The 27,724-nt window shown below is 42.5% G+C and overlaps 3 protein-coding genes and 2 non-coding genes across 6 annotated transcripts in view; 2 read left to right on the top strand and 3 right to left on the bottom strand.

Annotated features, from left to right (window-relative positions):
- ERICH5 (glutamate rich 5) overlaps nucleotides 1–8,247 on the bottom strand; it is a 45,087-nt gene extending 36,840 nt beyond the window's left edge. Inside the window, exon 1 of the mRNA XM_054498284.2 lies at nucleotides 8,115–8,247. The gene's annotated coding sequence lies outside the window, so the exon portion shown is untranslated. The remainder of the gene's footprint in view (nucleotides 1–8,114) is intronic.
- LOC129043278 (U6 spliceosomal RNA) lies at nucleotides 5,303–5,409 on the bottom strand. Its single transcript, XR_008504374.2, has one exon. It is a non-coding gene; the product is annotated as a U6 spliceosomal RNA (small nuclear RNA).
- Nucleotides 8,248–8,665: 418 nt separating the features above from the next.
- On the top strand, nucleotides 8,666–12,509 carry RPL30 (ribosomal protein L30). Its single transcript, XM_054498286.2, has 5 exons — nucleotides 8,666–8,753; nucleotides 8,861–8,913; nucleotides 9,172–9,317; nucleotides 11,477–11,607; nucleotides 12,414–12,509. Exons 2-5 carry the CDS (start codon nucleotides 8,893–8,895, stop codon nucleotides 12,461–12,463), a joined length of 348 nt encoding a protein of 115 aa, XP_054354261.1. The 5' UTR covers nucleotides 8,666–8,753; nucleotides 8,861–8,892; the 3' UTR covers nucleotides 12,464–12,509.
- Nucleotides 12,040–12,171, top strand: LOC129043297 (small nucleolar RNA SNORA72). Its single transcript, XR_008504389.1, has one exon. It is a non-coding gene; the product is annotated as a small nucleolar RNA SNORA72 (small nucleolar RNA).
- A 5,483-nt stretch (nucleotides 12,510–17,992) lies between the features above and the next one.
- Nucleotides 17,993–27,724, bottom strand: part of MATN2 (matrilin 2) — a 167,123-nt gene continuing 157,391 nt past the window's right edge. The window contains exons 14-19 of one of the 2 annotated variants that reach the window (XM_054498282.2): nucleotides 26,398–26,811; nucleotides 23,604–23,756; nucleotides 21,905–21,976; nucleotides 21,043–21,177; nucleotides 20,560–20,658; nucleotides 17,993–18,551 (exon numbers count right to left, since the gene is read on the bottom strand). In XM_054498282.2, coding sequence (XP_054354257.2) covers nucleotides 18,496–18,551; nucleotides 20,560–20,658; nucleotides 21,043–21,177; nucleotides 21,905–21,976; nucleotides 23,604–23,756; nucleotides 26,398–26,811 — 929 coding nt within the window. In that variant the 3' untranslated portion in view covers nucleotides 17,993–18,495. The remainder of the gene's footprint in view (nucleotides 18,552–20,559; nucleotides 20,659–21,042; nucleotides 21,178–21,904; nucleotides 21,977–23,603; nucleotides 23,757–26,397; nucleotides 26,812–27,724) is intronic. The other variant, XM_054498281.2, reaches the window with a different exon arrangement.

The following is a 27,724-nucleotide window of genomic DNA, read 5'->3' as shown; positions in this document are numbered from 1 at the left end:
AGACCTAAAATATTTACTATTTTGTTCTCAACAAAAAGTTTGCCAGCCCCTGCTCTAATAAGTATGTGTGTGGAAGTATTTACAAAATATTCATGAACTAAAGAAATTTGGCTGTCTTTTTTGCATTGCAAGTGTTTCTCCCTCTAGAGTATAGGTTTTGTTCTGTTGTGATTAACTGCAGAAGGTATGTGTGGGTTGCGGTGGTGTGGAGGTAGGAGTGAGATTGAGGAATATCCACTGCCTGGTTTTCCTATACAGGGCCCTGTGATCAGTGCTATAATATTTACTGTGATCCTCACAATAATACTATGAGGTACACATCTTTCTTTTATCCAGTTTTTTTGTTTGCTTTTGAGACAGAGTCTCACTCTGTTGCCCAGGCTGGAGTGCAGTGGCACGATCTCAGCTCACTACAGTCTCTGCTTCCTGGGTTCAAGCGATTCTCCTGCCTCAGCCTCCTGAGTAGCTGGGATTACAGGTGCATGCCAGCATGCCCGGCTAATATTTGTATTTTTAGTAGAGATGGGGTTTCACCATGTTGGTCAGGCTGGTCTTGAACTCCTGACTTCAAGTGATCCACCCGCCTCTGCCTCCCAAAGCGCTGGGATTACAGGCATGAGCGACTGCGCCTGGCCTATCCTATTTTATCCAGTTTTATTGATGAGGACACTGGGGCTTACAGAGATTTTTTTTTTTTTTTTTTTTTGAGATAGAATCTCACTCTGTCACCCAGGATGGAGTGCAGCAGCATGATCTCACCTCACTGCAACCTCCGCCTCCCGGGTTTGAGCGATTCTCCTGCCTCAGACTCCCAAGTAGCTGGGATTACAGGCATGCATCACCACACCCGGCTAATTTTTGTGTTTTTGGTAGAGACGGGGTTTCACCATGCTGGCTAAGCTGGTCTTGAACTCTTGACCTCAGGTGACCCACCAACCTCGGCCTCCCAAAGTGCTGGGATTACAGGTGTGAGCCACCGCACCTGGCTGCAGAGATTTTAAAAGTTGCTCAAAGTCATGCAGGTATGAAAGAGAAATGTTAACCAGGCACAGTGGGTCACACTTGTAATCCCAGAACTGTGGGAGGCTGAGGCAGGAGGACTGCTTCAGGAAGAGTTCGAAACCAGCCTGGGCAACAAAGTGAGATCTCCATCTCTAAAAAAAAAAAGAGAGAGAGACAGAAAGAGAAACCAAGGCCCCAAGTCTGTCTCCAAAGAGAGGTAGAGTGGATTCAGTTAAGATTCCCCAGGAGGCATTCCCATGTTGTGGTCATGATTCAGACACAAGATGAGTGCTTTGGGCTTCACTGGTTTCCAGTACAAAATCATGGTAAGATCCTTGGGAGAAAGCAACTAAGTCCTTTCTTTAAAGTATAGTGAGGACACATAGTATCTTAGTCTTTTCCTGCTGCTTTAACAGAACACTTGAGACTGGTTAATTTATAAACAGAAATTTATTGGCTTACAGTTCTGGAGGCTGGGAAGCTCAATATCCAGGTGCCAGCAGGTTTGGTGATTCTTATTCTAAGATGGTGCCTGGAATGCGGCATCCTCTGCAGGTATGAATACTTCATCTTCACAAGGCAGAAGGGCAAAAGAGACAATGAACCTTCTCATGGCCCTTTTTATGGCATTAATCCATTCATCAGGGCTCTGCCCTCATGGCTTAATTACCTCTTAAAGGCTCCACCTGCTAACACTCGCATTGGGGGATTAGGTTTCAACCTATAAATTTTGGAAGGAACACAAATATTCAAACCATAGCACATAATTGGGACGGGATACTTGGTATCATATAAAGAAAAGTGCCTCAGAAAAGTTACCTCATGCACTTTAATCATTTATTCTCTAAAACAGGGACGGCAACTATCCTGATTACTTTGGAGGAAAGTGAATATTTAAAAGCTTTGCAGCCAGTCACAGTGGCTCACACCTGTAATCCCAGTACTTTGGGAGGCCAAGGCAGGCAGATCACTTGAAGTCAGGAGTTCGACAGCAGCCTAACCAACATGGTGAAACCCCAACTCCGCCAAAAAATACAAAAATTAGTCGGGCATGGTGTCGGGTGCTTGTAGTTTCAGCTACTAGGGAGGCTGAGGTGGGAGAATCGCTTGAACCCGGGAGGCAGAGGCTGCAGTGAGTGAAGATCACTGCCACTGTACTCCAGCCTGGGTGACAGAGCAAGGCCCTGTTTCAAAAAAGAAAAAGAAAAAAAAAAGCTTTGTGCTCCTTTCTCTCCTCTCCTTCCATCTACTCCCCTAAATTAATAAATAAAAACTTTGGCACAGCAGCTCACATCTATAACCCTAGTACTTTGGGAGGTTTAAGCAGGAGGTTCAATTGGGGCCAGGAGTTCAAGACCAGCCTGGGCAACATGGTGAGCTCTCATCTCTAGAAATAATTTAAAAGTTAACTGGGCATGGTGGCATGTACTTGTGGTCCCAGCTACTCTGGAGACTGATGCAGGAGAATTGCTTGAGCCTAGGAGGTCGGGGTTGCTGTGACTGTGCCACTGCACTCCAGCCTGGATAACAGTGAGACTTGGTCTCAAAAAATAAATAAAACAAATGCTTTGAGGCAAGTTCCTTTAATCCCAGCAGTTTGGGAGGCCAAGATGGGAAGATCGCTTGAGCCTAGGAGTTCAAGACCAGCTTGGGCAATATAGTGAAACCTGTCTCTATAATAAATATATAATATATAGGAGAGATAAATATATATATAAGCTAGGCATGACAGCACACACCTGTAGTCCCAGCTACTCAGAAGCTGAGGTGGGAAGATCCCTTGAGCCAGGAAGGTTGAGGTTGCAGTGAACTGTGACTGTGCCACTGTACTCCAGCCTGGGTGACAGAGCAAGACCCTGTCTCAAAAAAAAAAAAAAAAAAAAAGAAAGAAAAAAAAAAAAAGGCTGGGCATGGTGGCTCACACCTGTAATCCCAGCACTTTGGAAGGCTGAGGTGGGTGGATCACGCGGTCAGGAGCTCGAGACCAGCCTGGCCAACATGGCAAAAAATCGTCTCTATTAAAAATACCAAAAATTAGCTGGGCGTGGTGGCAGGTGCCTGTAATCCCAGCTACTTGGGAGGCTGAGGCAAGAGAATTGCTTGAACTCAGGAGGTGGAGGTTGCAGTGAGCCAAGATTGCACCACTGTACTCCAGCCTGGGTGACAGAGCAAGGCTGTCTCCCAAAAAAAAAAAAAACGCTTTGAAAGTAGAACACTCAATCTCAATACAAGGGATCATTACTGTTTACTTTATAGCTCTATCTAAGCAGGCATGTCTCAGAACCAATTTGACTATCTCATTCTTTAGGTCTCTAATTCTCAAATTTTAGTAATTATAATAATCATCTAGGATGACTGTTAAACTCAAGATTCCCAGGACCCACACCCAGAGATTTCTTCCAAAGGCCTAGGTGGGGTCCAGGAGTTTGAATCATTGATTTTGATGCAGGTGATCTGAGAGCCAGACTTTGAGAAGTACTACATTGAGGTGTAATTGATGTTTCATGAGACATTTATTGTAAAAGAACACTTCATTATTAATATTAAAAAGGAACTTTTTATGTAACAATAATTAATGCTTACTGTAAAATAATTCAAGCAGTACTAAAAAAACCTAAAGAAAAAGGTCCCTTCCTCATTGCTCACTCTTCTCATCTCTCTCTGTTTTGATATCTGACTTTTCCAGACTTTTTTCTATGCCTATACAAATATACAGTCATTCATCACTTAATGACAAGGATTCATTCTGAAAACTACATTGTTAGGCGATTTCATTGTTGTTTGAACATCAGAGTGTACTTGCACAAACCTAGATGGTATAGCCTACTACACACCTAGGCTATATGGTATAGCCTGTTGTTCCTAGGCTACAAATCTGTACAGCGTGTTACTGTGCCTGTAGACAACAGTAACACAGTGGTATCTGTGTATCTAAACACAGAAGAGGTACAGTAAAAATAATGTATTATAATCTTATGGGACCATTGTTGTATATGTGGTCCATGATTGACCAAAACATTATGCAGTGCATGACTGTATATTAAGAATGATGAGCATTTGATGTTTCTAATTTTTTGCTGTTATAAATAATGCTGCCCAGGCACGGTGGCTCACACCTGTAATCCCAGCAGTTTGGGAGGCCAAGGCGGGTAGATTGCTTGGGCCCAGGAGTTTGAGACCAGCCTGGCCAACATGGCGAAACCCCGTCTCTACTAAAAATGCAAAAATTAGCTGGGCAGGAGAATCACTTGAACCCAGGAAGCGGAGGTTGCAGTGAGCCGAGATCATACCACAGGACTCCAGCCTGGGCAACAGGGGGAGATTCGGTCTCAAAAAATGAATAAATAAAGCTGAAATAAATACTCTTGTTCCCATGTCTTTAAGCAACTCTGTGACTGCTTCTGTAGGATAAATTCCTAAAAGTTGAATCACTGGGCCAAAAGACTCAAATAGCACAGAAGGGAATATAATTAAAAAGTGCTTCTCTACCTCCTTCCAACCTCCAATCCCATTTTCCTGAGGAACCCACTGTCATCTTGTATATCCTCATACGAAATGCTTATATAGGTATGTTCTTTCCGTTTTGACACACTGTCAATCTGTCCTTCAAGAGCACCTTTTTCTTAACCTATTTTATACCTAACTTTAATTTTCCTGGTCGCTATTTAATTTTTTTTTTTTTTTTGAGATGGAGTCTTGCTCTGTTGCCCAGGCTGGAGCGCAGTGGTGTGATCTCGGCTCAATGAGAGATCTGCCTCCCGGGTTCACACCATTCTCCTGCCTCAGCCTCCCAAGTTGCTGGGACTACAGGCGCCCGCCACCACGCCTGGCTAATTTTTTTGTATTTTTAGTAGGACGGAGTTTCACCATGTTAGCCAGGATGGTCTCGATCTCCTGGCCTCGTGATCCACCTGTCTCGTCCTCCCAAAGTGCTGGGATTACAGGCATGAGCCACCGCGCCCAGCCATGGTGGCTATTTAATTTTAGAGCCTTCACTGTTTTCAGGTCCCAATGGCATCACTGATCAATATGCCTCTTCCATTCAGAGAGCTTCTCCCAAAGGCTATTCAGTAATGGACAAGGAATTTCCAGGGATTTAAATACATTTCTGGGAAAAGATTAGAAAAGGCAGCAAAATTTGAGCATAAGATGATTTCTTATAATTCCACTCTAAAGCAAACTTACACTTGTAACATTTAAAGCTTTAACGTTCCACTTTTCTTTTGTATTCTTTTTTTCTCCTTCCTTCTCATGAATGCTATATTCCAGCCAAATTGTACTAACCACTCGTCTCCTTTTAGCTTTTTTTTTTTTTTTCACGAATTTGTGTGTCATCGCTGCACAGGGGTCATGCTAACTTCTCTGCATCATTCTAATTTTTAGTATACATGCTGCTGAAGCAAGCACCTTTCAGCTTTGCTTCTGCTCTTCTGACTAGAATGCATCCCCTCCTTGATTTCAGTTAATCCTGCAAAGTGCTTGACTTCAAATCTCAGCTTACCTGTCTAACCTTTACTAAATAATTTAACAACTCTTGTCTCTAATCTTAGCCCTTGTAAAATAAGGATAACAATGCCTATGAGCTTATTGTAACCATGAGTTAAGGTTTGTGAAAAGTACATGAAAGTCTATAGAAAACTAATTATTCCTATATTACTCTCCTTTAAGGCCTAGCTAGATAGTAGGCTCTTTAAGAACAGTCACCATGTCTTTGTATATTCTTAGTGCCTGGAGTGAGGATGAATTCATCATATATATTTGTTAAATAAACATATTATGCTATTTGCTTATACCTTCCTTCAGACAATAGACAGCAAGGTTTCTGAAGGAATCTTATATGACCATGGGCTTAAGACAGGTGATGGCACATGGTACTGTTTGTGGAATGAATGAACATGTAACATCTGTAACAACGACTTCATATGGCAGTTAGAGTTGTACTAATTGTCTTTATAGGTCTTGCCTTCTCAACACGACTATTAGCCTCCTGAAGGTAGGGTGTAGTTCTTTGCATATCAAGTGTCTAAGAAAAATGTTTGATGATAATGGAAAAAAAAGATTCATGTCTGAATGTCTAATGTGAATGGCAGACTCTAAACATTGCCAAATGGTATGTGGGGTGAATTGTAATAGAAAATGCTCTTGAAGATTCAGCTTCTTTTTTTTTTGAGACGGAGTCTCACTCTGTCGCCCAGGTTGGAGGCAGTGACGCGATCTCGGCTCATTGCAAGCTCCGGGTCCGGGTTCACGCCATTCTCTCGCCTCAGCCTCCTGAGTAGCTGGGACTACAGGCGCCCACCACCACGCCCAGCTAATTTTTTTGTATTTTTAGTGGAGATGGGGTTTCACCGTGTTCGCCAGGATGGTCTCGATCTCCTGACCTCGTGATCCGTGCGCCTCGGCCTCCCAAAGTGCTGGGATTACAGGCGTGAGCCACTGCGCCCGGCCTGAGGATTCAACTTTTATAATAGGATGACAACCACAAATGAAATGTGGATCAGGAAAAAAAAATAACACAGGATTAAAAGGCGGATTGGTGTTTCAACCTTTACTCTATCAGGTAGCAGCACCACAACTTCTCCAGGTCTCAGTTTCTTGAAGTCAGAGAACTAGTTATCTGTTAGTTCTAAAATTAGTAAAAAACAAAAAGAGTTTGTTTATACAACTAGAGTAATAGAGGAAGGCAGATATCTGGATTTGCAGTGTTAAGTAATTTATGACTAAATATTAAAGCAAGTACTATGATAATCTAATTCAACTTGGTTAATTTCTCATCAAAGAGGGGCACACACTTGAATGAACGTTATTTTTATTTTATTATTAATATTTTAAAATATATTTTATTATTCATAATAATAGTATAATAATTAATAGTATAATAGTAATCATACTATTTTTTGAGACGGAGTCTCGCTCTGTCACCTGGCTGGAGTGCAGTGACGTGATCTCTGCTCACTGCAACCTCCACCTCCTGGGTTCAGGTGATTCTCCTGCCTCACCCTCCCAAGCAGCTGGGACTACAGGCACGTGCCACCAAGCCCAGCTAATTTTTGTATTTTTAGTACACACAGGGTTTCACCATGTTGGCCAAGATGGTCTCGATCTTTTGACCTCGTGATCCTCCCGCCTCAGCCTCCCAAGGTGCTGGGATTACAGGCGTGAGCCACCGCGCCCGGCCTTATTACTTTTTTTGAGAGAGACTCTCGCTTTGTCGCCCAGGCTGGAGTGCAGTGGCCCGATCTCAGCTCACTGCTACCTTTGCCTCTCAGGTTCAAACGATTCTCCTGCTTCAGCCTCCCAAGTAGTTGGGATTGCAGGCACAAGCCACCACACCTGGCTAATTTTTGTATTTTTAGTAGAGGCGGGGTTTCACCATGTTGACCAGACTGGTCTCGAACTCCTGACTTCAGGTGATCCGCTCACCTCGGACTTCCAAAATGTTGGGATTACAGGCGTGAGCCACCGCATTCGGCCTGAATCAACTTTAATTGTGAAGAGACCTAAGTTACCTGGGCTCTGGTCCTAGCTCTGACAATAGCCCTAGATATGTAAAATGGACAATAAAAAGGTTACTATCTCATGGGACTTTTGTGAGTATTAAATAAATATATGTAAATGATTCCTGGTACAGCACGCGTTTTTTGGTGAGGCTTAATTAAGGAGGGGAAGAGGTTTCCCTCATATAGCTTACCCACTGGTCTGATTGATTAGGTGGGGATTTTCAGCGCCTAATATTTTCAGTGGTCTGTCTCTGGACATTTATACCAAGATCCAACGTTAACAGCGAAAATACTTTAAAAAATTAGACCTGTTTATCGCGCTCTCAGTGCAAACTCGGCTCACAAGTTCACGCTAACACAGTCACAAAAGGCGAGTTTTGGGAAACTCGAGCAGGGCGCCACCGTTCTCCAGGGGACAGGTAACTGGGGTGACCGCACGGGTGAGGACACAGCTGCTTCTACCAAGCGGAGAGTAAATGCCGGTGCTGAGGCGCATCGGAGTCACCCACAAGGCTCTCCAAGAGCCGCGCCTCAGGGCAAAGATGAATTCAGCGGCATTAAGCACGTGGTCGCTGCCGCCGCAGCCTCTTCTCATCGACCCTCCCACCTCACCTTCAGTCGGCTTTTCGAACTCCCTCCGGGTTCTAAGCGCCTCGATTCGTTAGACCGCAGCTCGCAGCAGAACAGCAACACAACGCCGAGAGGCTTAAAGGCCCGCAGAGCGGGAAAGCGAACACCCCCGCCGCCATTCTTTTTTTTCCTTCTTTGAGACAGTCTCACTCTGTCGCCCAGGCTGAGTGCAGTGGCGCGATCATGGCTCACTGCAGCCTCGACCTACCGAGCTCAAGCGACTCTCCCGCCTCAGCCTCCGGCGTGGCTGGGAGTAGCTAGGACTACTGGAGCGCGCCACCACGCCTGGCTAATTTCTTATTTATTTATTTATTTTTTTTGTAGAGACAGGGGTGGTCTATGTTGTCCAGGCTGGCCTTGAGCTGGACGCAACAGATCTTCCGGCCTCAAGCTCCAAAAGTGCTGGGATTAAAGGTATGATCCGCCGCGTAAGGCGCGCGCAGCCATTCTAGCTAGCGGTACCAATAGCAACGGGCAGCGGCCCCCCGCTTTTGCTCCGCCCCTTCTGCTTGCTATCTGTTTCCGCTTCCGGTCCTGCAGTTCCGGCTCTGCCGTGAAGAGCTTTGCATTGTGGGAACTCTTTCCTTTCTCGTTCCCCGGCCATCTTAGCGGCTGCTGTTGGTGAGTGGGCTCCTACCGACCGAGGTTTAGGCAGCGCGGGGAGCTTTGCGGGTTGCCATTTGTGATTCCGGATCCTAAACTTCCGTCCTGTCCTCTGTCTCTTCTAGGTTGGGGGCCGTCCCGCACCTAAGGCAGGAAGATGGTGGCCGCAAAGAAGACGGTGAGTGAGGCGGGCCAGGCCCGGAAGCCGATTCACGTGGAGAGATGTCTCGGCCAGGGCGGGCAGATGTGAGCCCACTGGGATGACAGCATGCCTGCTGGCATTTGGAGGGCCCCAGAGGGAATCCCAGTGGCCCTCTCAATGACTTGGGGTCCTCGACTTCGGAAGTTTAAGGGGCTCGGCTTCAAAAAGCTGGGTCCGGTTTTGAGGTGGTTGCACGCGAGGCCCTTAGGTCCGTATTTAATGTTTGCTTTGTAGAAAAAGTCGCTGGAGTCGATCAACTCTAGGCTCCAACTCGTTATGAAAAGTGGGAAGTACGTCCTGGGGTACAAGCAGACTCTGAAGATGATCAGACAAGGCAAAGCGAAATTGGTTATTCTCGCTAACAACTGCCCAGCTTTGAGGTAATCGAAGAAACTGAACGGGCGTCGCCTACCGCGAATTCATCGTGAACGAATATACAGGAGTGTAAACTTGTAATCTGAGTACCATGAAACTCGAACACTTGCAGGATAATTACGGTAGCGATTGTGGTGTTTGGCCCTTCATTCCCGTCTCCCCCACCCACCCCCAAATCATGTGCTCCCCTTCTGTGAGCTTATTTTTGGGGGAGAAATGTGTGTGTGGAAGGAGTGAAAACAGAACATCGCGGTTTAATGGAAGCAGACACATTGTTTTTTCCATGTATTTTGTGTCCTGCTTTTTTGGTTCTTTTAGCTTTGAGGTGCTTTAATGACGCTTCATTGTGTGAACTTGTTTTAGTGTCAGAAAACTAGGTAAGAAAAGTTGAGGCTGGGCTATGGAGTTGCAGGCTATCATAGAATCACCTAGTTTAGCCCACTAAATCAGTTCTGAGTCAAGGTTTATGCTTGACTCACTGTTTTGAAATTGAACTTAGGGGGTGTTGTAAATAAGCCAAAGAAACTTAGACCTTGCAGAATATAAGCTATGTGACCAAATTTTCTGTGGTGATGCATAAGCTGCTTACAGCATTTTATATAGGGTGTCTGTAGTTACTGTCAAAGCCTGGAGGGCCCTTTCTGTCTCGTCCCATGGGTTGGGCTTTTCCCTAACCATTCCTTGAAACTTTCTTTAAAGCCTGTCTTCTATAGTAGTGCTTCTGAAACATGACTGTGCAAAGGAGTCACATGGGTGATGTTAAAATGCAAGTTCTGATTTCATTGGATTTGGGATGGGGCCCGAGGTTTTTTTTTTTTTTTTAAGACAGAGTTTCGCTCTTGTCACCCAGGCTGGAGTGCAAGTGGTACAATCTAAGCTCACTGCAACCTCCGCCTCCCAGGTTCAAGCAATTCTGCTTCACCCTCCCGAGTAGCTGGGATTACAGGCACCCGCCACCACGCCTGGCTAATTTTTGTATTTTTAGTAGAGATGGGGTTTCGCCACGTTGGCCAGGCTGGTCTCGAACTTGTGACCTTAGGTGATCCACCCACCTCGGCCTCCCAAACTGCTGAGATTACAGGTGTGAGCTACTGTGCCCGGCTTGAGGTACTTTTTTAACTAGTACATTGTAGCACTATTGCTGGTATGTGGATCCACATAATTTGAGTGGCAAGATAGTATAGGACTCCTTTCCGATTCCTAAAACCATTAGTATCTACTAAATTGACGCTGAAATTTTGTATTTTTAGTAGAGACAGGGTTTCACCGTGTTGGCCAGGCTGGTCTGACACTCCTGACTTCAAGTGATCCGGCCTCCCAAAGTGTTGGGATTACACGCGTGAGGCCAGAAATTTTAACTCTAAAACGGTATCACTCCCCATCTAGAATTCTGGGCACTGGGGGGATAGTGATAGAAATGGCTTATCTTTTAAAGGTTTAGATTCTGGATCCTCCACTTACTATTCTGTGGCTCAGTTTCATTAGATTAAAAAAAAAAAAAAGAATAGGGCTGTGTGCCGTGGCTCACACCTGTAATCCCAGCACTTTGGGAGGCTGAGGCGGGCAGATCCCTTGAGGTCAGGAGTTCGAGACCAGCCTGGCCAACATGGTAAAACCCTGTCTACCAAAAATATAAAAAATTAGCTGGGTGTGGTGGTGCATGCCTGTAATCCCAGCTACTTGAGAGGCTGAGGCAGGAGAATCACTTGAACTCAGGAGGTGGAAGTTGCAGTGAGCCGAGATCGTGGCACTGCACGATGTGCCTGAGTGACAGAATGAGATTCCATCTCAAAAAAAAAAAAAAGAGTACATAATACCTACTTTAGAGATAGTCATGGAAATATAAAGTATGTGGCCCTTATTAATGCTACATAATGCTTTGCTTTCGTTTATTTGCATCTTACCCTCTTCCGTGAGTATTGATACTGTCTTACACATAGTAGGGGTTGAGTAGATATTTGCTGGTTGCCCCTTCACTTGCAAGGGATACATACAAATGTTGGTTTGTATTGGATAATGAATATGATGTTTTTAAGAGTAATGTATGATTTTGTTACTTTTTGAAGGCCTTAGCAACATTAACACTAGTAAAAGAAGTAGTAACATTTAGTCTGTCAGTCACTTGGTATCGCATTTATTTATTTGCCCTTTTTGGTTCCCAAAGGAAATCTGAAATAGAGTACTATGCAATGTTGGCTAAAACTGGTGTCCATCACTACAGTGGCAATAATATTGAACTGGGCACAGCATGCGGAAAATACTACAGAGTGTGCACACTGGCTATCATTGATCCAGGTATGCTTTTTAAATCGTAAAGTCTTTTTTTTTTTTTTTTTTTTGCCTTTCTAATGTAATGTCTGGACAAGTATTTCTTACTACGCAAATGTCTTTGGTTCCTAAATTCAGATAGAATATGGATCTAGCAAGGCATATCCTGTGGTTGTATTTTGTAGAGAATTGGTAATGAATGCCAGTACTTTATAATTGGCTTTATTATAAGTTAAAATTTTTACTGTCAGATAATGAATTTCATTTGATGAAGTACCTACAAAATAATGACTTATAGATTTGGTAAAAGGTGAAATAAGGAGAGAATAATCTGGCAAAACAGAAGAAAGTAATTCTTGCTTCCTGAGAACAGACATGTAAAATTAGCTTGAGAAAAAAAAAGTGCCGAAAATCTACATCATTCTGTTTTCCAATTGTGAATCTTTGATTCATAGAATACTGCGAATATTCTCGCTGTTCTGATTTTGTAGTAGTCAGGACAGGCTAAACATTCGCTATATTAAGACCATGCATGTGTCCCCAAACCTAGTTATTTCCCTAGGTCTGGTTTTATAAATGCTGGTGATAAACCAATTTTATTATATGATCATTTTGTGTGATTATATAATGGCTGTGATTCTAGGTTATCTTTGGTCAACCTTAAGAAAAATGACAGTACAGCTAATGTGATAACTTTTGCAAAAAATCAGTTCTAATTTGCAGACCATTGTCTACAGAAGGGATAGCCAAAGGTAGAGAAATTTTATAGTACCAGTTGCTATTAAAAGAATTGTAAAATTACTTTTTTTTTTTTTTTTTTTAATATTTTTTAGGTGACTCTGACATCATCAGAAGCATGCCAGAACAGACTGGTGAAAAGTAAACCATGCAAAATTTTCCTTTAATAAAATTTGCTTGTTTTAAAAACATTGTATCTATTTCAGTATTTTTTTTTTTTCTATTTTTGTTTCAGTACAATTTCCTGAAGGTTGGATTAGAGAGGATGAGGCAGATGTGGTGGCAAGACTTTTCAGTAAAGAGTTACACATCCTGGGCCAGGCGCGGTGGCTCACGCCTGTAATTCCAGCCCTTTGGGAGGCCAAGGCAGGTGGATCATGAGGTCAGGAGATGGAGACCATCCTGGCTAACACAGTGAAACCCCATCTCTACTGAAAGTACAAAAAAAATTAGCCGGGTGTGGTGGTGGGCGCCTGTAGTCCCAGCTACAGAGCTTGCAGTGAGCCGAGATCGTGCCACTTGCACTCCAGCGTGGGCGACAGAGCAAGACTCCGTCTCAAAAAAAAAAAAAAAAAGAGTTACACATCCTGATTTCTGTTTTCCAAGGTTTTGTTGTTGTTCTTTTCTTTTTTTTGGAGAGAGTCCTGCTCTGTTGCCCAGGTTGGAGTGCAGTGGTGTAATCTTCGCTCACTGCAGCCTCTGCCTCCCAGGTTCAAGCGATTCTCCTGCCTCAGCCTTCTGAGTAACAGGGACTACAGGTGGGCGCCACCATGCCTGGCTAATTTTTTTTTTTTTTGTATTTTTAGTAGAGACGGAGTTTCACCATGTTGGCCAGGATGGTCACGATCTCCTGACCTCGTGATCCCCTGGCCTCAGCCTCTCAAAGTGCTGGGATTACAGGCGTGAGCCCTGCTCCTGGCCTAGTTTTTGTAAAGGGAGTGCACTGGGTTCCTTTCTAGTACTAGATGTTTAGGAAGCTCAAGTTTTGTAATTCCATTCTCAGGACATTGTTTGCATTTTATATTCTAGTATGCTTAGGAGGCAACAAGGTTAAATACCCAGAATTTAGCCAGAATTGCAATTTACCAAATCTGAGTAGCTAAAAAAGATTAACTGAAATGTTTCCCCATCCAAAATGCTGTCATAGGTTAAGAAAAGTTTTACTTTAATGAATAATCTTTCCTAAGGTAAGTGGTTGGTGCACTTGGATGATCTCTGAGTAATCCCAGATCATCAATAGTTAAGTCCATGTTTGCCCGAGTATGTTTTATATCATACACCTAAAAGATGTACTATGAAGTACGTTAAGTATTCACATTTTTGGAAACTATACTGCATCCCCCAAGAGTATGTCCCAGGGAATCCTTCATATGTTAACATCTTTTGGAACATTCGAAAGAATTAATTTGAGGGGAAATAATGATTTAGTTAGATACTAATTTACAGAGTTGAATGGTGCTAGTAAGGTATGCCCTATGTAGTCAGCTGGGCTTTGAGGGAGGGAGGCCACAGAAGTGTCAGAAAAGACAATGTCTTTTGGATTTTAGACTCAATCTCCTTGCTCTTTTTCTCCCTCCCCTCTTTCAGGCAAGTTTTGATGGTAGATGAGTGAGACAGTAAATGAGGATGCCTTCTAAATAGTATGCAGAAAATCAAGCATTTACTGCACTTGGAGTCAGAGGACCCCAGCTCTTAATAGCTATATAACAGCCCTGGGTGGGTCATGTTCCCAGTTTGATAGTCGGGGGTTAGGAGTTTTTTTCAAGGGAATAGCTCATGATTTTAGTCTGAAGTTAATCTGAGGTTGTGGATATATTAATACTTCGGAGAGTCTGGTTTGTAATAGTTTTACCAGTTCATTTACTCAGTATTTCTCAATTTGGGAGCACTACTGACATTGTGTAATGGGACAGTTCTTTGTTGTGGAGGGCTGTGGATTCTGCAGGTATTTTTCATTCTTGGTTTTCCTTCCATGTCATTGTAATCACCCCCAAAATCACCACATTTTTAAACTAGCTTCTCTCCTGGTTAAGAGTCACTGAATATATGAAAGATTTTAAGTGTTCTAAGGTGTTCATGTTTACATATCCAGAGGCCCGTGTGGCCAAAGTGATATAAAATATTTGAATCTTTGATAAGAATTGCTTGGTCTGACTACTGGTCTCTAATAGTGTTAGTTTGTTTTCATAGTTCAAAATGTTTCAATCTCATGGTTAAGGCTTTAGTTTGTGTGCTTATTATCTACTTGGTCAGTTTTTCCACAAGTTGACTTTTCACACTATTTGGGTTTTTCCTCCCGGTTGACTAGCTCGAATTTAATTTCTCAGGGGATGGTGACCTAAAGAATACAATATTGCAGATGTTGGTGTACCCTTTCTTTGCGTGGTTTCTGTTGTGGTTTTTTGGCTGCAGGCATTTTGGAATGATGGTTTTTTAGAAAATTTATGATTTCTAGGGCCTTCTATGTAGTTGATAATATGCTATATTTGGTTTTTGCCTTTTCATTATATGTTTTTGTGCAGTCACAACTATTCTTTCTTTCAGCAAGAAAGTTTAGAGAGACAAGAAGTTTAAAGCTATTAGACAGGAAACATTCCTTACTCATTCTGGCCTATGTTACCTTTGATTAAGTGCTCTTAAACTGCTGTCAGAGAGAAAGTGTCACTGGCCAGGAAGATCTGGGAAAGTGTAAGGTGACATTTAAAATGTTTTCTGATTATAATGAAAGCAGTGTGTTTGGGTAGCTCTAATATTCAGGGATTGTAGGAAATTGCAGCCAATTGGATTTACTCCATACCTCTACTGAACTCTTAGATATGGAAATAGAAATCTCAAGAGGCTGGATATTGTAGAATGTGTTAAGAATTGCAGTTGGTATGGGATGGTGGCAGGAGCAAAAGGAATGTAGGAGCAAAAGGAATGTAGAGAAGAAACCATATTTTAGGCTGATTATGAATATAACTATTAATAGTTGGGTCGTCTGGAAGATAAATTATAATCTGTGTCATGGAAAAGTTTTCCATCCCCTGTCTTCCAACTACCAACTACTCCTTAGACTTGCTGCTCCCTTCACCTGCAGTGGAATCTGGTTTCCTTCCTCCACTCCTCCCTTTTCTGGGCTTACCTGTGCTTGTTCTGAGGGTAAGCCTAGCACCCAGTCTAAAACAGGTATTTCTGAGTTACCTTAGAACCTTTTTATATGGCATTGATTACCTCTCTCTAACTGAGGTTCTACAGGACAAGGACTCAAGGTATTCAACTTTGTGTCACTTATCAAAAATTAGAGTGGATAATGACTACTAGGGCTTAAACATTTACTTAATTCTCTTATTGATACACTTGTGACTTTCTAGTTCAGAATTTTGTTAATAGTAGTTCTTAAATTTCTTATGCATTTACCATTATTTAATTTACTACTGCCTGTTTGCTTCAAAAGATAGTTTAGGGGTGGGAATCTACCAGATTACTTTCCTCAGGTTAGCAAAGAATTTATTCTGTCTTTTCATTTACTCAACATACACTTAGCTCAGCACCATCTTTGTGTCCAATACTCTTGGCTGCTAAAGAGTAAAAATATAATAGTTAATACTGAGCATTTAAAATGTTTTAGAGTCCAGCACTGTGGCTTACACCTGTAATCTCAGCACTTGTGGAGGCTGAGGCAGGAGGATCACTTAAGGCCAGGAGTTTGAGACCAGCCTGGACAACTTAATGAGACCCCATCTCTACAAAAAAAGTTAAAAACATTAGCCCATTGTGGTGGCACAGGCCTATGGTGCCAGCTACTCAGGTGGCTGAGGCAGGAAGATTGCTTGAACCCAAGAGGTTGAGGTTACAGTGAGCTATCGTGGTGCCACTGCACTGTAGCCTGGATGACAGAGCAAGACCCTGTCTCTAAAAATAAATAATATGGTCGGGTGTGTTGGCTCATGCCTGTAATGCCAGCCCTTTGGGAGGCTGAGGCTGACTGATCACCTGAGGTCAGGAGTTCAAGACCAGCCTGGCCACATGATGAAGCCCCTCCTCTACTAAAAATGCAAAAGTTAGCTGGGCATGGTGGCAGGTGCCTGTAATCCCAGCTACTTGGAGGCTGAGGCAGGAGAATTGCTTGAACCTGGGAGGCGGAGGTTGCGGTGAGCCAAGGTCATGCCACTGCACTCTAGCCTGGGTGAAAGAGCGAAACTCCATCTCAAAAAATAAATAATAAAAGTTTTAAGTACCTTACAAAATAGTGTATATGTTAACTCATTTAATCATCTGACCACTCAATATTATTATTAGCCTTACTTTGCAGATTAAATCCAATAAGTGATGAAAATGGAATGCAGAACCCTTACACTGAGATTTACAAGTGGCAAAAACAAGCAAAATGGAGAAATAATATTTTAGACAATCTTCAAGTTAAATATCTTGGATTAATCTGTAGCTTTTAATGCATTGGTTGGAGGCTTTTTTTTTTTTTTTTTGCCATGAGGTTTTTCTTCCCCCAGGAGAAATATGTTTAATAGCTAAAATATATATATATATATTCTCATGGCAGAGAGATAAAATGTTAGGTTGAAAGGTATTTAATTGCTAAAAAGGAGGAGGCAGTCTTTTGAGCCGCTAGGTGGAGCCTGAACCCAACAGAGAGTAAAGTAGAATTGAGCCACTTTGGCAGCAATGCCAGAACTGATAGTCATGTACCTCATAATGACGTTTGGTCAGTGATGGATGGCATATACAACAGTGATCCCATAAGATTATAATAAGGCTGAAAAATTCCTTTTCTGTGTTTAGATACAACACTTACCATTGTTTTACAGTTGCCTACCGTATTCAGTAACATGATGTACAGGTTTGTAGTCTAGGGGCAATGGGGTATATAACAGCCTCGGTGTGTAGTGGGGTACCCATCTAGGTTTTTCTTTTTCTTTTTATTTTTTTTTTTGAGACGGAGTCTCGCTCTGTCCCCAGGCTGGAGTGCAGTGGCCCAATCTTGGCTCACTGCAAGCTCTCCCTCCTGGGTTCATGCCATTCTCCTGCCTCAACCTCCCGAGTAACTGGGACTACAGGCGCCCACCACCACGTCTGGCTAATTTTTTGTATTTTTAGTAGAGATGGGGTTTCACTGTGACATTTTTGATTTTGTTTTTTTAATTTTCAGGAATGGTATGCTAAACATTTTGTCATTCTTTTTAAAGTCATCTTTGTTTTGAGTTTGACCATTTATTTGTATAGATGTAGCACATTCCTGTACATGTGGTGGTGTATTTCTGTGGTATGGATTACACCAGAGTTTATCAGTTCCCCTTCTGATGATGTTTTTGTCCCTTATTTTTTACTTTTACTTTTACAAAGTCTAGTAACATTCTTATGCAGGTCTCTTTGTATGTATGTGCTGAAATCAACTGAGTGCAGTTGCTAGATTTACAGGGTTGTGTGCATTTTCAGTTTTATGAGATGTCAACAGACTTACTCTACAAAGAGTGCCATTTGCATTCTTACTATAAGAACCTCACATTTCCACATACTCATTTTTGCTAAGCTGATGGGTGAAAAATGGTATTGTTTTAACCTGCATTTTCCTGATTACTAATGAGATTCAGCATTTTTTCATAGGCATATTGGCCATTTCTCATACATACATATCTTCCATTTAAAGTTAAACTAAGAATTTTTGCACTGAATACCATTCTCTGAAATGGTGAATTTTAATATTGTATAAAAAATCCAACTTGTTCCACAAGTACATATGTCCTATGATTTTATGTATACATCCATATACATATATCAAGGTAAAGTCCAATACAAAAAAACAGCATTGCCTATGGCCAGTGTTCTACAGAAGTAAGACTGTGCAAACTTTATCGTATAGTCAAATGAGATTGCAACACTAAGGCAGGACGAGGCAGAAGCAAGTTGTGTCCACAGTGTATTACAAAATACCTTGCATAGCTTATTCATTCTCACCTGGTAAACTCATCTTAGAATTCTGAAGGATTTTTTTCCTAGATAAATTTATACAAGTTAGTGTATACTTCTTGTCTTTGTTCTGTGGCAAACCAGCTTTCTCAGTACTGATTGTTTTACTTCACAACATTATTGATTTAACAACAGCCTGAGCTTTGGGGCTCTGCACTGCTTTCATTGTAATCCTCGATACAATGACTACAAATGTGTCGCGATTTCTAATCTTCATCTGTATCTCAGGCGATTTTCCAGGGCTTCCATTCTCTGTGTCATTTCTTCTAGTAAATCTCAAATTAAGGAAGATGAAGAATTGTCTATTTTTATTTACATTTAAATATAACTTGATTTATCCACGTAAAATTTTGGCTTCTGAAATATAAAAGGTTTTGGGTTTTTTTTTCCATTTCTGTCAAGTATTTTAAAACCCTGACTTGTAAATTTGTAGAACTCATTTAACACATTCTGTCAAGACAAATATTTTGGGTTTTTTTTTTTTTTTTTTAACGTCATCAAAGCCAGATGGCTCAGTGTGAATTTGTCTTTTTAATTTTAATTTTATTTATTTTTGTTTTTCTTCTCTTTTTTTGAGACGGAGTTTCGCTCTTGTTGCCCAGGCTGGAGTGCAATGGCGCGATCTTGGCTCACTGCAACCTCCGCCTCCTGGGTTCAAGCGATTCTCCTGCCTCAGCCTCCCGAGTAGCTGGGATTACAGGCATGCACCTCCACGCCCGGCTAATTTTGTATTTTTAGTAGAGACGGGGTTTCTCCATGTTGGCCAGGCTAGTCTCGAACTCCCCACCTCAGGTGATCTGCCTGCCTCGGCCTCCCAAAGTGCTGGGATTACAGGCGTGAGCCACCATGCCCGACCTTATTTATTTTATTTATTATTTTTTAGAGACAAGGCCTCACTATGTTGCCCAGGCTGATCTCGAACTCCTGAGCTCAAGCAAGGCCACCTCGGCCTCCCAAAGTGCTAGGATTACAGATGTGAGCCACAGCACCCAGCTGCAGTCTTTTTTTTTTTTTTTTTTTAAATTGTGATTCCACTTCCATCCTTAATGCTTGTAAATTAGTTTGCCATAGCACACTTCTAGGAGCCAGAATTGATAATGTTGGGAATCTGGGGAAGAGAAGACAATGAAAGAATTCGGCCTTGGAAAGTAAGATACGAAGTCAGAAGCAAAGGGCAATAGGGAGGTTTCACCATGATGCTACATAAGGCCACAGTTTTGAGGAATTCTGACCTATGTAAAAATATGTCCTCTTTAGTCTCTTGTGAGTAGAACTTTGGGGTGGGACAGGCAAGCGAGAGGAAAAGGGCATTAGAATAGGTATTGGTCTTCCCTGTAAGCTCCTTGATACCCTCTGTCTGCCCTCTTGAGGGCAGAATGAGAGCCCATATTCATCAATTAACCACTCAGAAAGATTATTTCATTTTACTTAAGGGAGCATATTTCCAGCTTTCAGAAATGGAATTGCTCTATGCTGTTGTTCCTTATTACATAAGCCCACTGGCACAGAGATAGTTCAGAATTAAGCCATTTCCCTATAGACTAGTTGATGCACTTGAGTTATCAGCCAGCTTTAGTACGCTTACTATAATTTTAAGTTTAGAGCACTTGGCAGGGTGTTCAATATGTAAAAGCACCGAATCCTCTTTTATTATCCCCAAGCATTCCTTTTATTTGTAATATTGTTTTAATGAATCATTGGATCCTGCTGTTCCCTTGGTGGAGTGTTTGATTTTTTAGAGTGCTGATAGAGAAGATCTCTGCTGCCAAGGGGAAAAAAAGAAAAAACCACCCCTGTCCTCCAGAAACTCAACACACTGAATCTATATGTGGCTGTGGTGGTCTTTGGGGCTAAAGGAAAATTTGGAGTACTGAGTTTGAAACCTCTTCATTCTACAACATTCTTTGTCTATATTTACCGTACCTTTGATGCACTTCAGACCTCATCATGTCCTACACACCTTCCTAGCAGAGAGGGAGTTAGGCCAGTGTCTCTTTTTTCCTTACTTTGTATGCTGACCGACAGGCCTTAATATGCTAAGCCCCCGAGAACAGCCGATGGCAACTAAGTGCTTGACTGTTGCTACTAAGCTTGGCTTGTCCTTGCCTCTCAAACACCTGTCAGGCTGCTTTTTAAAGCAAAAAGCCTTTCCTGGAGTTCACTGTTCTTCGTGACTTCATGGGATTGACTTCAGTTGATAAAACCTACATAGAGTGTATGAAGTTTTGATAATATTATTTGCATTACATACAGAAGCATAATACAAGAAAAGGATATAGCGCTGTGTTAATTTTCTTACTTCTTCGTTTGCAAGGTTCTGGAACATTATAAGGTTTTCACATTTGCATTGATCGTGTTTTTCTTCCAAAGGGCTTCCTGAGAAAGCAGATGGAAAGTGTTCATCTCTAGAATCCACCAGACTTCCCAGACGCATAATAATAGGAATGAATCAGCATACGGAGGAAACCATAATGAAAGACATGTTCCACTTTTTCCATGCAGCCAGATCCAGTAAATACCAGGAAAGCGCTGTATATGCTTCCAACACTGGAAGTGGCCCTTACTGTGGATTACTGAGGAACACTACTTGAGTTTCTTTTAGTTTATGTTTTAGTTCTCATTTTACTTAAATTCTTTCGTCTCTTTTCCTCTATACTATTTCTTACTTCCTTCTTTCCTTTCCTCCTTAAAGCTAAGGTTGTTGGCAAGCTGAATGGCTGAGATCAAGTTATCTTATCGTAATATTTTACTTGGAATTACCTGAAGGTTTTGTTGAATGGGAAAGCTTTTGTGTAGACCGTAAAAGATTGTCGTCTTCAAACAGATATCTGTGTTGCACTGCAAAATTAGAACAGGAAAGTAGGTCTTGGATATTTATGGTGACTGGCTCAGATTCTGTAAAGAGAAAGAAAACTGCAGTCAAACCTGCATAATGCTTTTGGTTATGAAACAGCCGTCAGCAGAGTAAGGTACTTGGTATTTCTAGCACTTGGTACAGAGCTTTACTTTGGGACATACTGAAGCAAAAAGACTGTTACCTTCAGTGGAGTAAACATCTTTATTAAAAGAACAAAAACCAAACAACAACAACAACAAAAAAAACAAACAGCCGGGCACAGTGGCTCATGCCTGTAATCCCAGCACTTTGGGAGGCCAAGATGGGTAGATCACTTGAGGTCAGGGGTTCAAGACCAGCCTGGCCAACATGGTAAAACCCTGTCTCTACTAAAAATACAAAAATTAGCTGGGCATGGTGGTGGGCGCCCGTAATTCCAGCTACTCGGGAGACTGGGGCAGGAGAATCACTTGAGCCCAGGAGGTGGAGGTTGCAGTGAGCCGAAATCGTACCACTGCACTCCAGCCTGGGCAACAGAATGAAACTGTCTCAAAACAACAACAACAACAACAAAAACAAAAAAAACACTGTCACCTGAAACAATGCTAGTTACCAAATATGGCTTAATGTAACAGTAAATGTTAACTATCTTTTTGAGGGAAGAAAGGCCTTAATTATCATAATTTGAATATACTTACGTTCACTTCTTTACAACTTTTATCTGGAGGGAAACCATGGTAGAAGCACCCACCAAAATTTCTGAAAACACTGCCTTAAAAACTGTACCTGTTGGCTGTTGGACCCTTTTTGGCAGTTCCCCTGCTGGAGAGTCCTGTCTTCCATCGGAGTCTTCTAGAGCTGAGCAGAAAAAGATGACCAAAAGAAGTGACGGTTGTCCACAGGCATGTGTGTGTTCTTCAGGAAGCTGGTCCCAGACCACCTCCTTACCTACCTGCCATAACCTAAGGTTTTTTGGTTTTGTTTGGTAACACCAAAGATTCAAAAAAGCAGTTGGTTACCATGATACTTATGACCACTCTAGGGCAATTCTCTCTCGTAAGAGAAGCTTGGACCCCTTAAGTACATCTTAAGAATGCTCCCAAAAATGTCATGTCTAGAAAGTAGGGCAGAGAAAAAGGTGAAGTTGTTAAAGAATTTCAGTTGCAGTGGCAGCAGCTCCACTTGAGGCATTTTAACTTGAATGAAACAATCAAGAGGCAAAACATTGTCTACTCACAGAAATCTGAAAGGCCTTCCCTCCCTGTTACCCCACATCTCAAGAGTTCTTTCCCTAGAGGGGTAAGACAGAGCACTTAGACTGGGATCTAACTGGTGAACTGGGGACATGAGTACAAGGAAAAATAGGCAGAACTGCTATCTGTAAGCATATCTGGCACACTTAGTAAACTGGAGAAAAGCATGCATAACAAAATCTGAAGTCTAAAGGGCAGTCGGATATTCTGTAAACAAGTAGTCCATGCAGAAAGGCATTAATTTTAACAGTGGGCTTGGAAGAACTAGGTACGTCCCTTTACACTGCAATTATAGGTATATTCTGAAATTGCACTTCAGCTCTCCTGATTTATATAATGATTGATTTTTAGTTAAATGATCATTTCTCTAGGGTGTTTGTGAGGATGAAGCATGCTGGTGTGTCAAAACACTTATTATACTGCTTGGCACAGAGCAAGGGCTCAAACAATGGTAGCTATTACTTTTGTCTTTCCCACCTCCCCTGCTTCCCCCACCTTTTTTTTTTCTTTTTTTGAGACAGGGTCTTGCTTTGTCACCCAGGTTGGAGTGCAGTGGCGCAATCATGGCTCACTGAAGCTGTGACCTCCAGGGCTCAAACGATCCTCCCTCCTCAGTCTCCCAGGTAGCTGAGACTACAGGTGTGTGCCATCATGCCTAGCTAATTGTTACATTTTTTTTCAGAGACAGGGTTTCACTTTGTTGCCCAAACTGGTCTTGAACTCCTGGGCTCAAGCAATCCTCCCACCGCAGCCTCCCAAAATGGTTGGGTTACAGGAGGGAACCATGGTGCCCAGCCCTTCTTCTTGTACTGTTTCTAGGCATTGCTGACCCTGCCCATGAAGGAGACACTTTTTTTGGTTGAGAATTTATCACTAAAGGTTCATGTTGGCCGGACACGGTAGCTCACGCCTGTAATCCCAGTACTTTGGGAGGCTGTGGTGGCTGGATCACTTGAGGTCAAGAGTTCGAGACCAGCCTGGCCAACATGGTGAAACCTCATCTCTACTAAAAATACAAAAATTAGCTGGGTGTGGTGGTGGTGCCTGTAATCCCAGCTTCTCGGGAGGCTGAAGCATGAGAATCACTTGAACCCAGGAGGCAGAGGTTGTAGTGAGCTGAGATTGTGCCACTGCACTCCAGCCTGAATGACAGAGTGAGACTCCATCTCAAAAAAAAAAAAAAGAGTTCATGCTGCCCTGTTTGCTAAGGTCTTCGGCGTAAGCTATAGTACCTTCACAGATGCCTTTCTTGAGTTTTTCACTTATCTCATCCATTGTGCTGAAGTCTTCGGCATAGAAGAGATGCTTGGTTGTGGGCTCAGAGGCAATCTCTTGTAGTTCTTCCTCGATGGCTTTTCCTACCCCAACAGCATACATAGTGATACCTAGGGTGCAGGAAAAATTAAGAGCAAGTTAGTTAGAGTTGTGTTCCCAGGGGCTGGAAGTTGTATGTACAGCACCCAAAGCCAGTTAGATGTTAAGTGGTATGATTTGAAGGGTCCATGCCAACCTTCCTTTTTATTTTTCTACCATTTTTATTTTGGTCCTATGAGCAAAAGGGAGGGATCCAAGAGAGAAGTGAGGCATCTGGGAGATGCTGGGGAGCTAGACTACTAACCTGTTGCTCAGCTCTGGGCTGGGCCATTTAACAAATCTGCAACTTCCCCCTGAATTAGCCTTCTGGATTCATAGAAATGAGCACTATTTTATGGCTTGCTAAATGGGAATCTCTTCTGGAAGAATTCTAAGAATCAAGTCAATTTATGACCTAATAACCTAGTTTCTACTCAAAGCTACAGGATAGGAAATGTAAGTGACCTGAGGCCAAGTGAAGCTGCTTTTTGCCCACTTCTGTTAAGATGACACAACTTTGTGAGGAAGTGCTAAGCCGAAAAGGATAATCTGCAGACCACTGGAAACCCCCAAAGTCAGGAAAAAGAACAAACCCAAGATCAGCCTTAAATTTCAACAGGGATATGCGTTTGCTTTAAAAGATTTTCTTACATCAATCGTTAGACTCCTTTCCCCTATATACTCTTCATTTGAAAGTAAAACACAATAAGAATATGTTCTGCTGGAGTCCAAATTTTTTCAGCACTGATAACTTATTCTAGCTAATTTATTAGACTAGATTCTTAAAAATGTACTTAAAAATGGCTCTTCAAGACAAGGGGCAAGAGTTACGATGCCTTGTTCTGAGTCTGTGTAAGGTCAATAACCAAGTTCAGCATATTTGTCCAGGAGCCCAGTGTTTTTATGCACAACTTCCTAAAAAGGGTAACTGCTATTTTAAGATTCTGTTTGCTATACATAAGACTAGTTAAATTCATAAGAGGATGTCACCTCATATAAATCTTGTTGATTCAAGAATCAAATAAACATCAGTTTCTGCTACCACCTGTCTTTGTGTGATGTGTAGAGACATTTGAGTGGAGCAAAGGGTAAGGTGGATTAGTCTCAGTGAGATGAAAGGGCTAACCACTGTCTCTGGAGACCAAGATGCTTCCCCTAATTCTTTTTAAGAATGCAGACTAGGGGGCCTATGAGTTTGACATGAGCTCTAGCAATCTAGGCTAGTGTGAACAGCCAGTTTTACAATCTACCCAGATGATTCAGGGCAGGACACTTTGTGGCTACCACTCTTGGGCTAGAAAAAGAGGAAGGTACGCAGTATCAATAAAATGACCTCCTTCACAAAGAGAGCGAGTGAATGTCGATGTGAACCAGCCTTTCTGTGAGGAGGAACGGAGTTCACCAGTGGGACTGCCAGTACTCTCACTCCTTTCTTCATTCACTCAGCAAGTAGTTGTCACACATCTACTATGTGCCAGGCCTGATCTAGGCACTGGGTCCATAAAGTCTTAGATGAGGCCTTGATCTGTGCATACCTTATTTCCTCTTACAGGACTTGCTAAAGCAGTGTGTCCTCAACAAGTACTTTAAGAAGGCAGTTTTCAGCTGGGCGCAGTGGCTCACGCCTATAATCCTAGCACTTTGGGAGGCTGAGGTGGGTGGATCACAAGGTCAGGAGATTGAGACCATCCTGGCTAACACGGTGATACCCCGTCTCTACTAAAAATACAAAAAGTTAGCTGGGCATAGTGGCAGGTGCCTGTAGTCCCCACTACTCAGGAGGCTGAGGCAGGAGAATAGCATGAACCCGGGAGGCAGAGCTTGCAGTGAGCTGAGATTGCGCCACTGCACTCCAGCCTGGGCGACAGAGCAAGACTCCATCTCAAAAAAAAAAAAAAAAAAAAAAAAGGCAGTTTTCAAGCAAACTACTTCACAACCTCAAGTTTGCCTATCTCCCTCAAGGAATCTAGAAACTTCACCATAAACTGTCTCTACCAATTATCCTAGCTTTTGGGTTTCCTTTAGCCAAGGGTCATATTCCTTAAGCACGCTTCACATCTGTACAACTGAAGTAACCCTCAGGTCAGCAAAACCTCAGAGAAGAGGCTGGGCTTTACTGAGCAACAATAGCTTAGAGTCATAATCTATTCCTTCATTTGATTTTCTGAAAAGCTAACTTTGCCTCCTGCAACCACAAGAGTATTATCCACCCTAGGGGCTATTGCATTTTCAGAATGCTCGCTTGAAGTATTGGTTAAAAAATACAAGAATAAATATACACAGTAAAAGTTCCCATCAGAAACAATTTAACAAGCTCTTCAGTTGATTCTAGAGCAAGCCGACCAGTGTTTCGGAACTATTGTGTATATCTAGGCGATTCTTACACTGGAGATCACACATTGGCTAGTAAATCACAGTGAGAGGATACCCGCCTGTAGTCAGCTTAGCCTAACCTTCTAGTAGCCAGACTCCTTCCTGAGCACTTTATTTAACTCCTGTGGGGTCCTGTTAAGGCCTCTAGGTGGCAGGGTAGTAAAGGTGTATAATGGCAGTTGCCAGGAGGCCTTTCTGTACACTCAAAGAAGCTTACCCCTATGGCCAGCTGAGACCACTGAGTGAGTTTAAGAAACCTGAACCTTGAGTGGTGTAAACCGCACCTCCACCCCATATTACCATTGGCCTTGGCTTTACTGGCCCACTCGGAGACGTCATCCTGAGCCCGTCCGTCAGTGAACACGATGGCTGCTCTGGGCACCCTTGTGGAAAGGGGCCTGGCCCCTTCTCCTTGGGTAAAACTTCTCTCAAACATGTGTTTCAGGGCCAGCCCAGTCATAGAGCCCTTTCCCATGTATTTCATGTGGGCCACGGCTTTTTTCATGTCTTTGGCTGAGTTGAAGTTTCTCAGGGTAAACTCTGTGCGGACCTGTGTGGAATACTGGAGCAGCCCCACTCGAGCGGCTTTGGGGGAAATTGTCAAGGAATCTATAATTCCAGTGACAAACTGCTTCACAACCTCAAAATTCTCTTCTCCAAGACTCTTGGATCCATCGATCACAAAGACCAGGTCAATTGGGCCTTCAGTGCATTCTATAAGAACAAAAGGAAAGTTGACATAGTTGGATAAGAAATCATTTATGCACAAGAGTAGAATAAAATGATGCTTCAATTGGAGGCATAACCACTTTGGGGAACGAGTTTTGTTCTTTAGATAATACACAGGACAGATGAGTTGTTGGGAGGGCCACAAGCAACAATAATTTTCACATATACTTTTATGGTTGGCTTGTCATATTGATAAAAATAGTATTTTTTCACAAGCAAAATGGCAGATGTACAATTGTCTAGGAAACCAAGTCTACATTGTACCCTGGAACACTGACAGGTCTGGGAGGAGCTGGGTGTAGAGTACACTGAAGAGTCTTAACAATACCCAAAAGACTCCTAGAACTTTACTCTAGGAGGGTGACATCACCCTAGTGCTGGCATTCTGACAGTCAATGGAGAAAGAGATTTCTTCAGCTCAGCCATCACCTCTGCCAGGGAGCCTTCCTAGTAACTCAGCTTGTGTTGCTTTCTATATACCCCTAACATTACTAATTTATTCAACCAAAAATTTATTGAGGACCTGCTTTGTACAAGGCCGTGGGCATAGCAGGATTGCAATAGTGACCAAGACACAATCCCTAACACCAAGTTGCATACAATCTAATGTACTCTATATAGTGTTCCACATTGTACAATAATTATTTAATGATGTGTTACCTCCTCCAGTCTGTGAGTTCCTCCTCAGCAGGGACTGTGTTTCATTCATATTTGTGCCCCACCCCCCAATACTTGGCACAAAAAAAGTGTTCAGTAAATGTGTGGTGACAGACTAAGTGAATGAGGTGATGTTCATTGGGTAGCACACCTGTAAGTACCCTACTGACCTATTAAAGCTTACAAAATAATTAGCCTTGGTGCGGTGGCTCACGCCTATAATCCCCAGCGCTTTGGGAGG

The sequence above is a fragment of the Pongo pygmaeus genome, chromosome 7, assembly GCF_028885625.2.
Source record: "Pongo pygmaeus isolate AG05252 chromosome 7, NHGRI_mPonPyg2-v2.0_pri, whole genome shotgun sequence".
NCBI lineage: Eukaryota > Metazoa > Chordata > Mammalia > Primates > Hominidae > Pongo > Pongo pygmaeus.
The sequence above is the reverse complement of the archived record's forward strand: the minus strand, read 5'-3'. Positions and strand labels throughout refer to the sequence as shown.

Excerpts from the sequence above, each read along its gene's own strand:
- RPL30 (XM_054498286.2), top strand. The coding sequence starts at position 8,893 with ATGGTGGCCGCAAAGAAGACG. Across the intron at positions 8,914-9,171 it reads TGGTGGCCGCAAAGAAGACG|AAAAAGTCGCTGGAGTCGAT; the intron begins GTGAGTGAGGCG and ends TTTGCTTTGTAG. Across the intron at positions 11,608-12,413 it reads ACTGGCTATCATTGATCCAG|GTGACTCTGACATCATCAGA; the intron begins GTATGCTTTTTA and ends AATATTTTTTAG.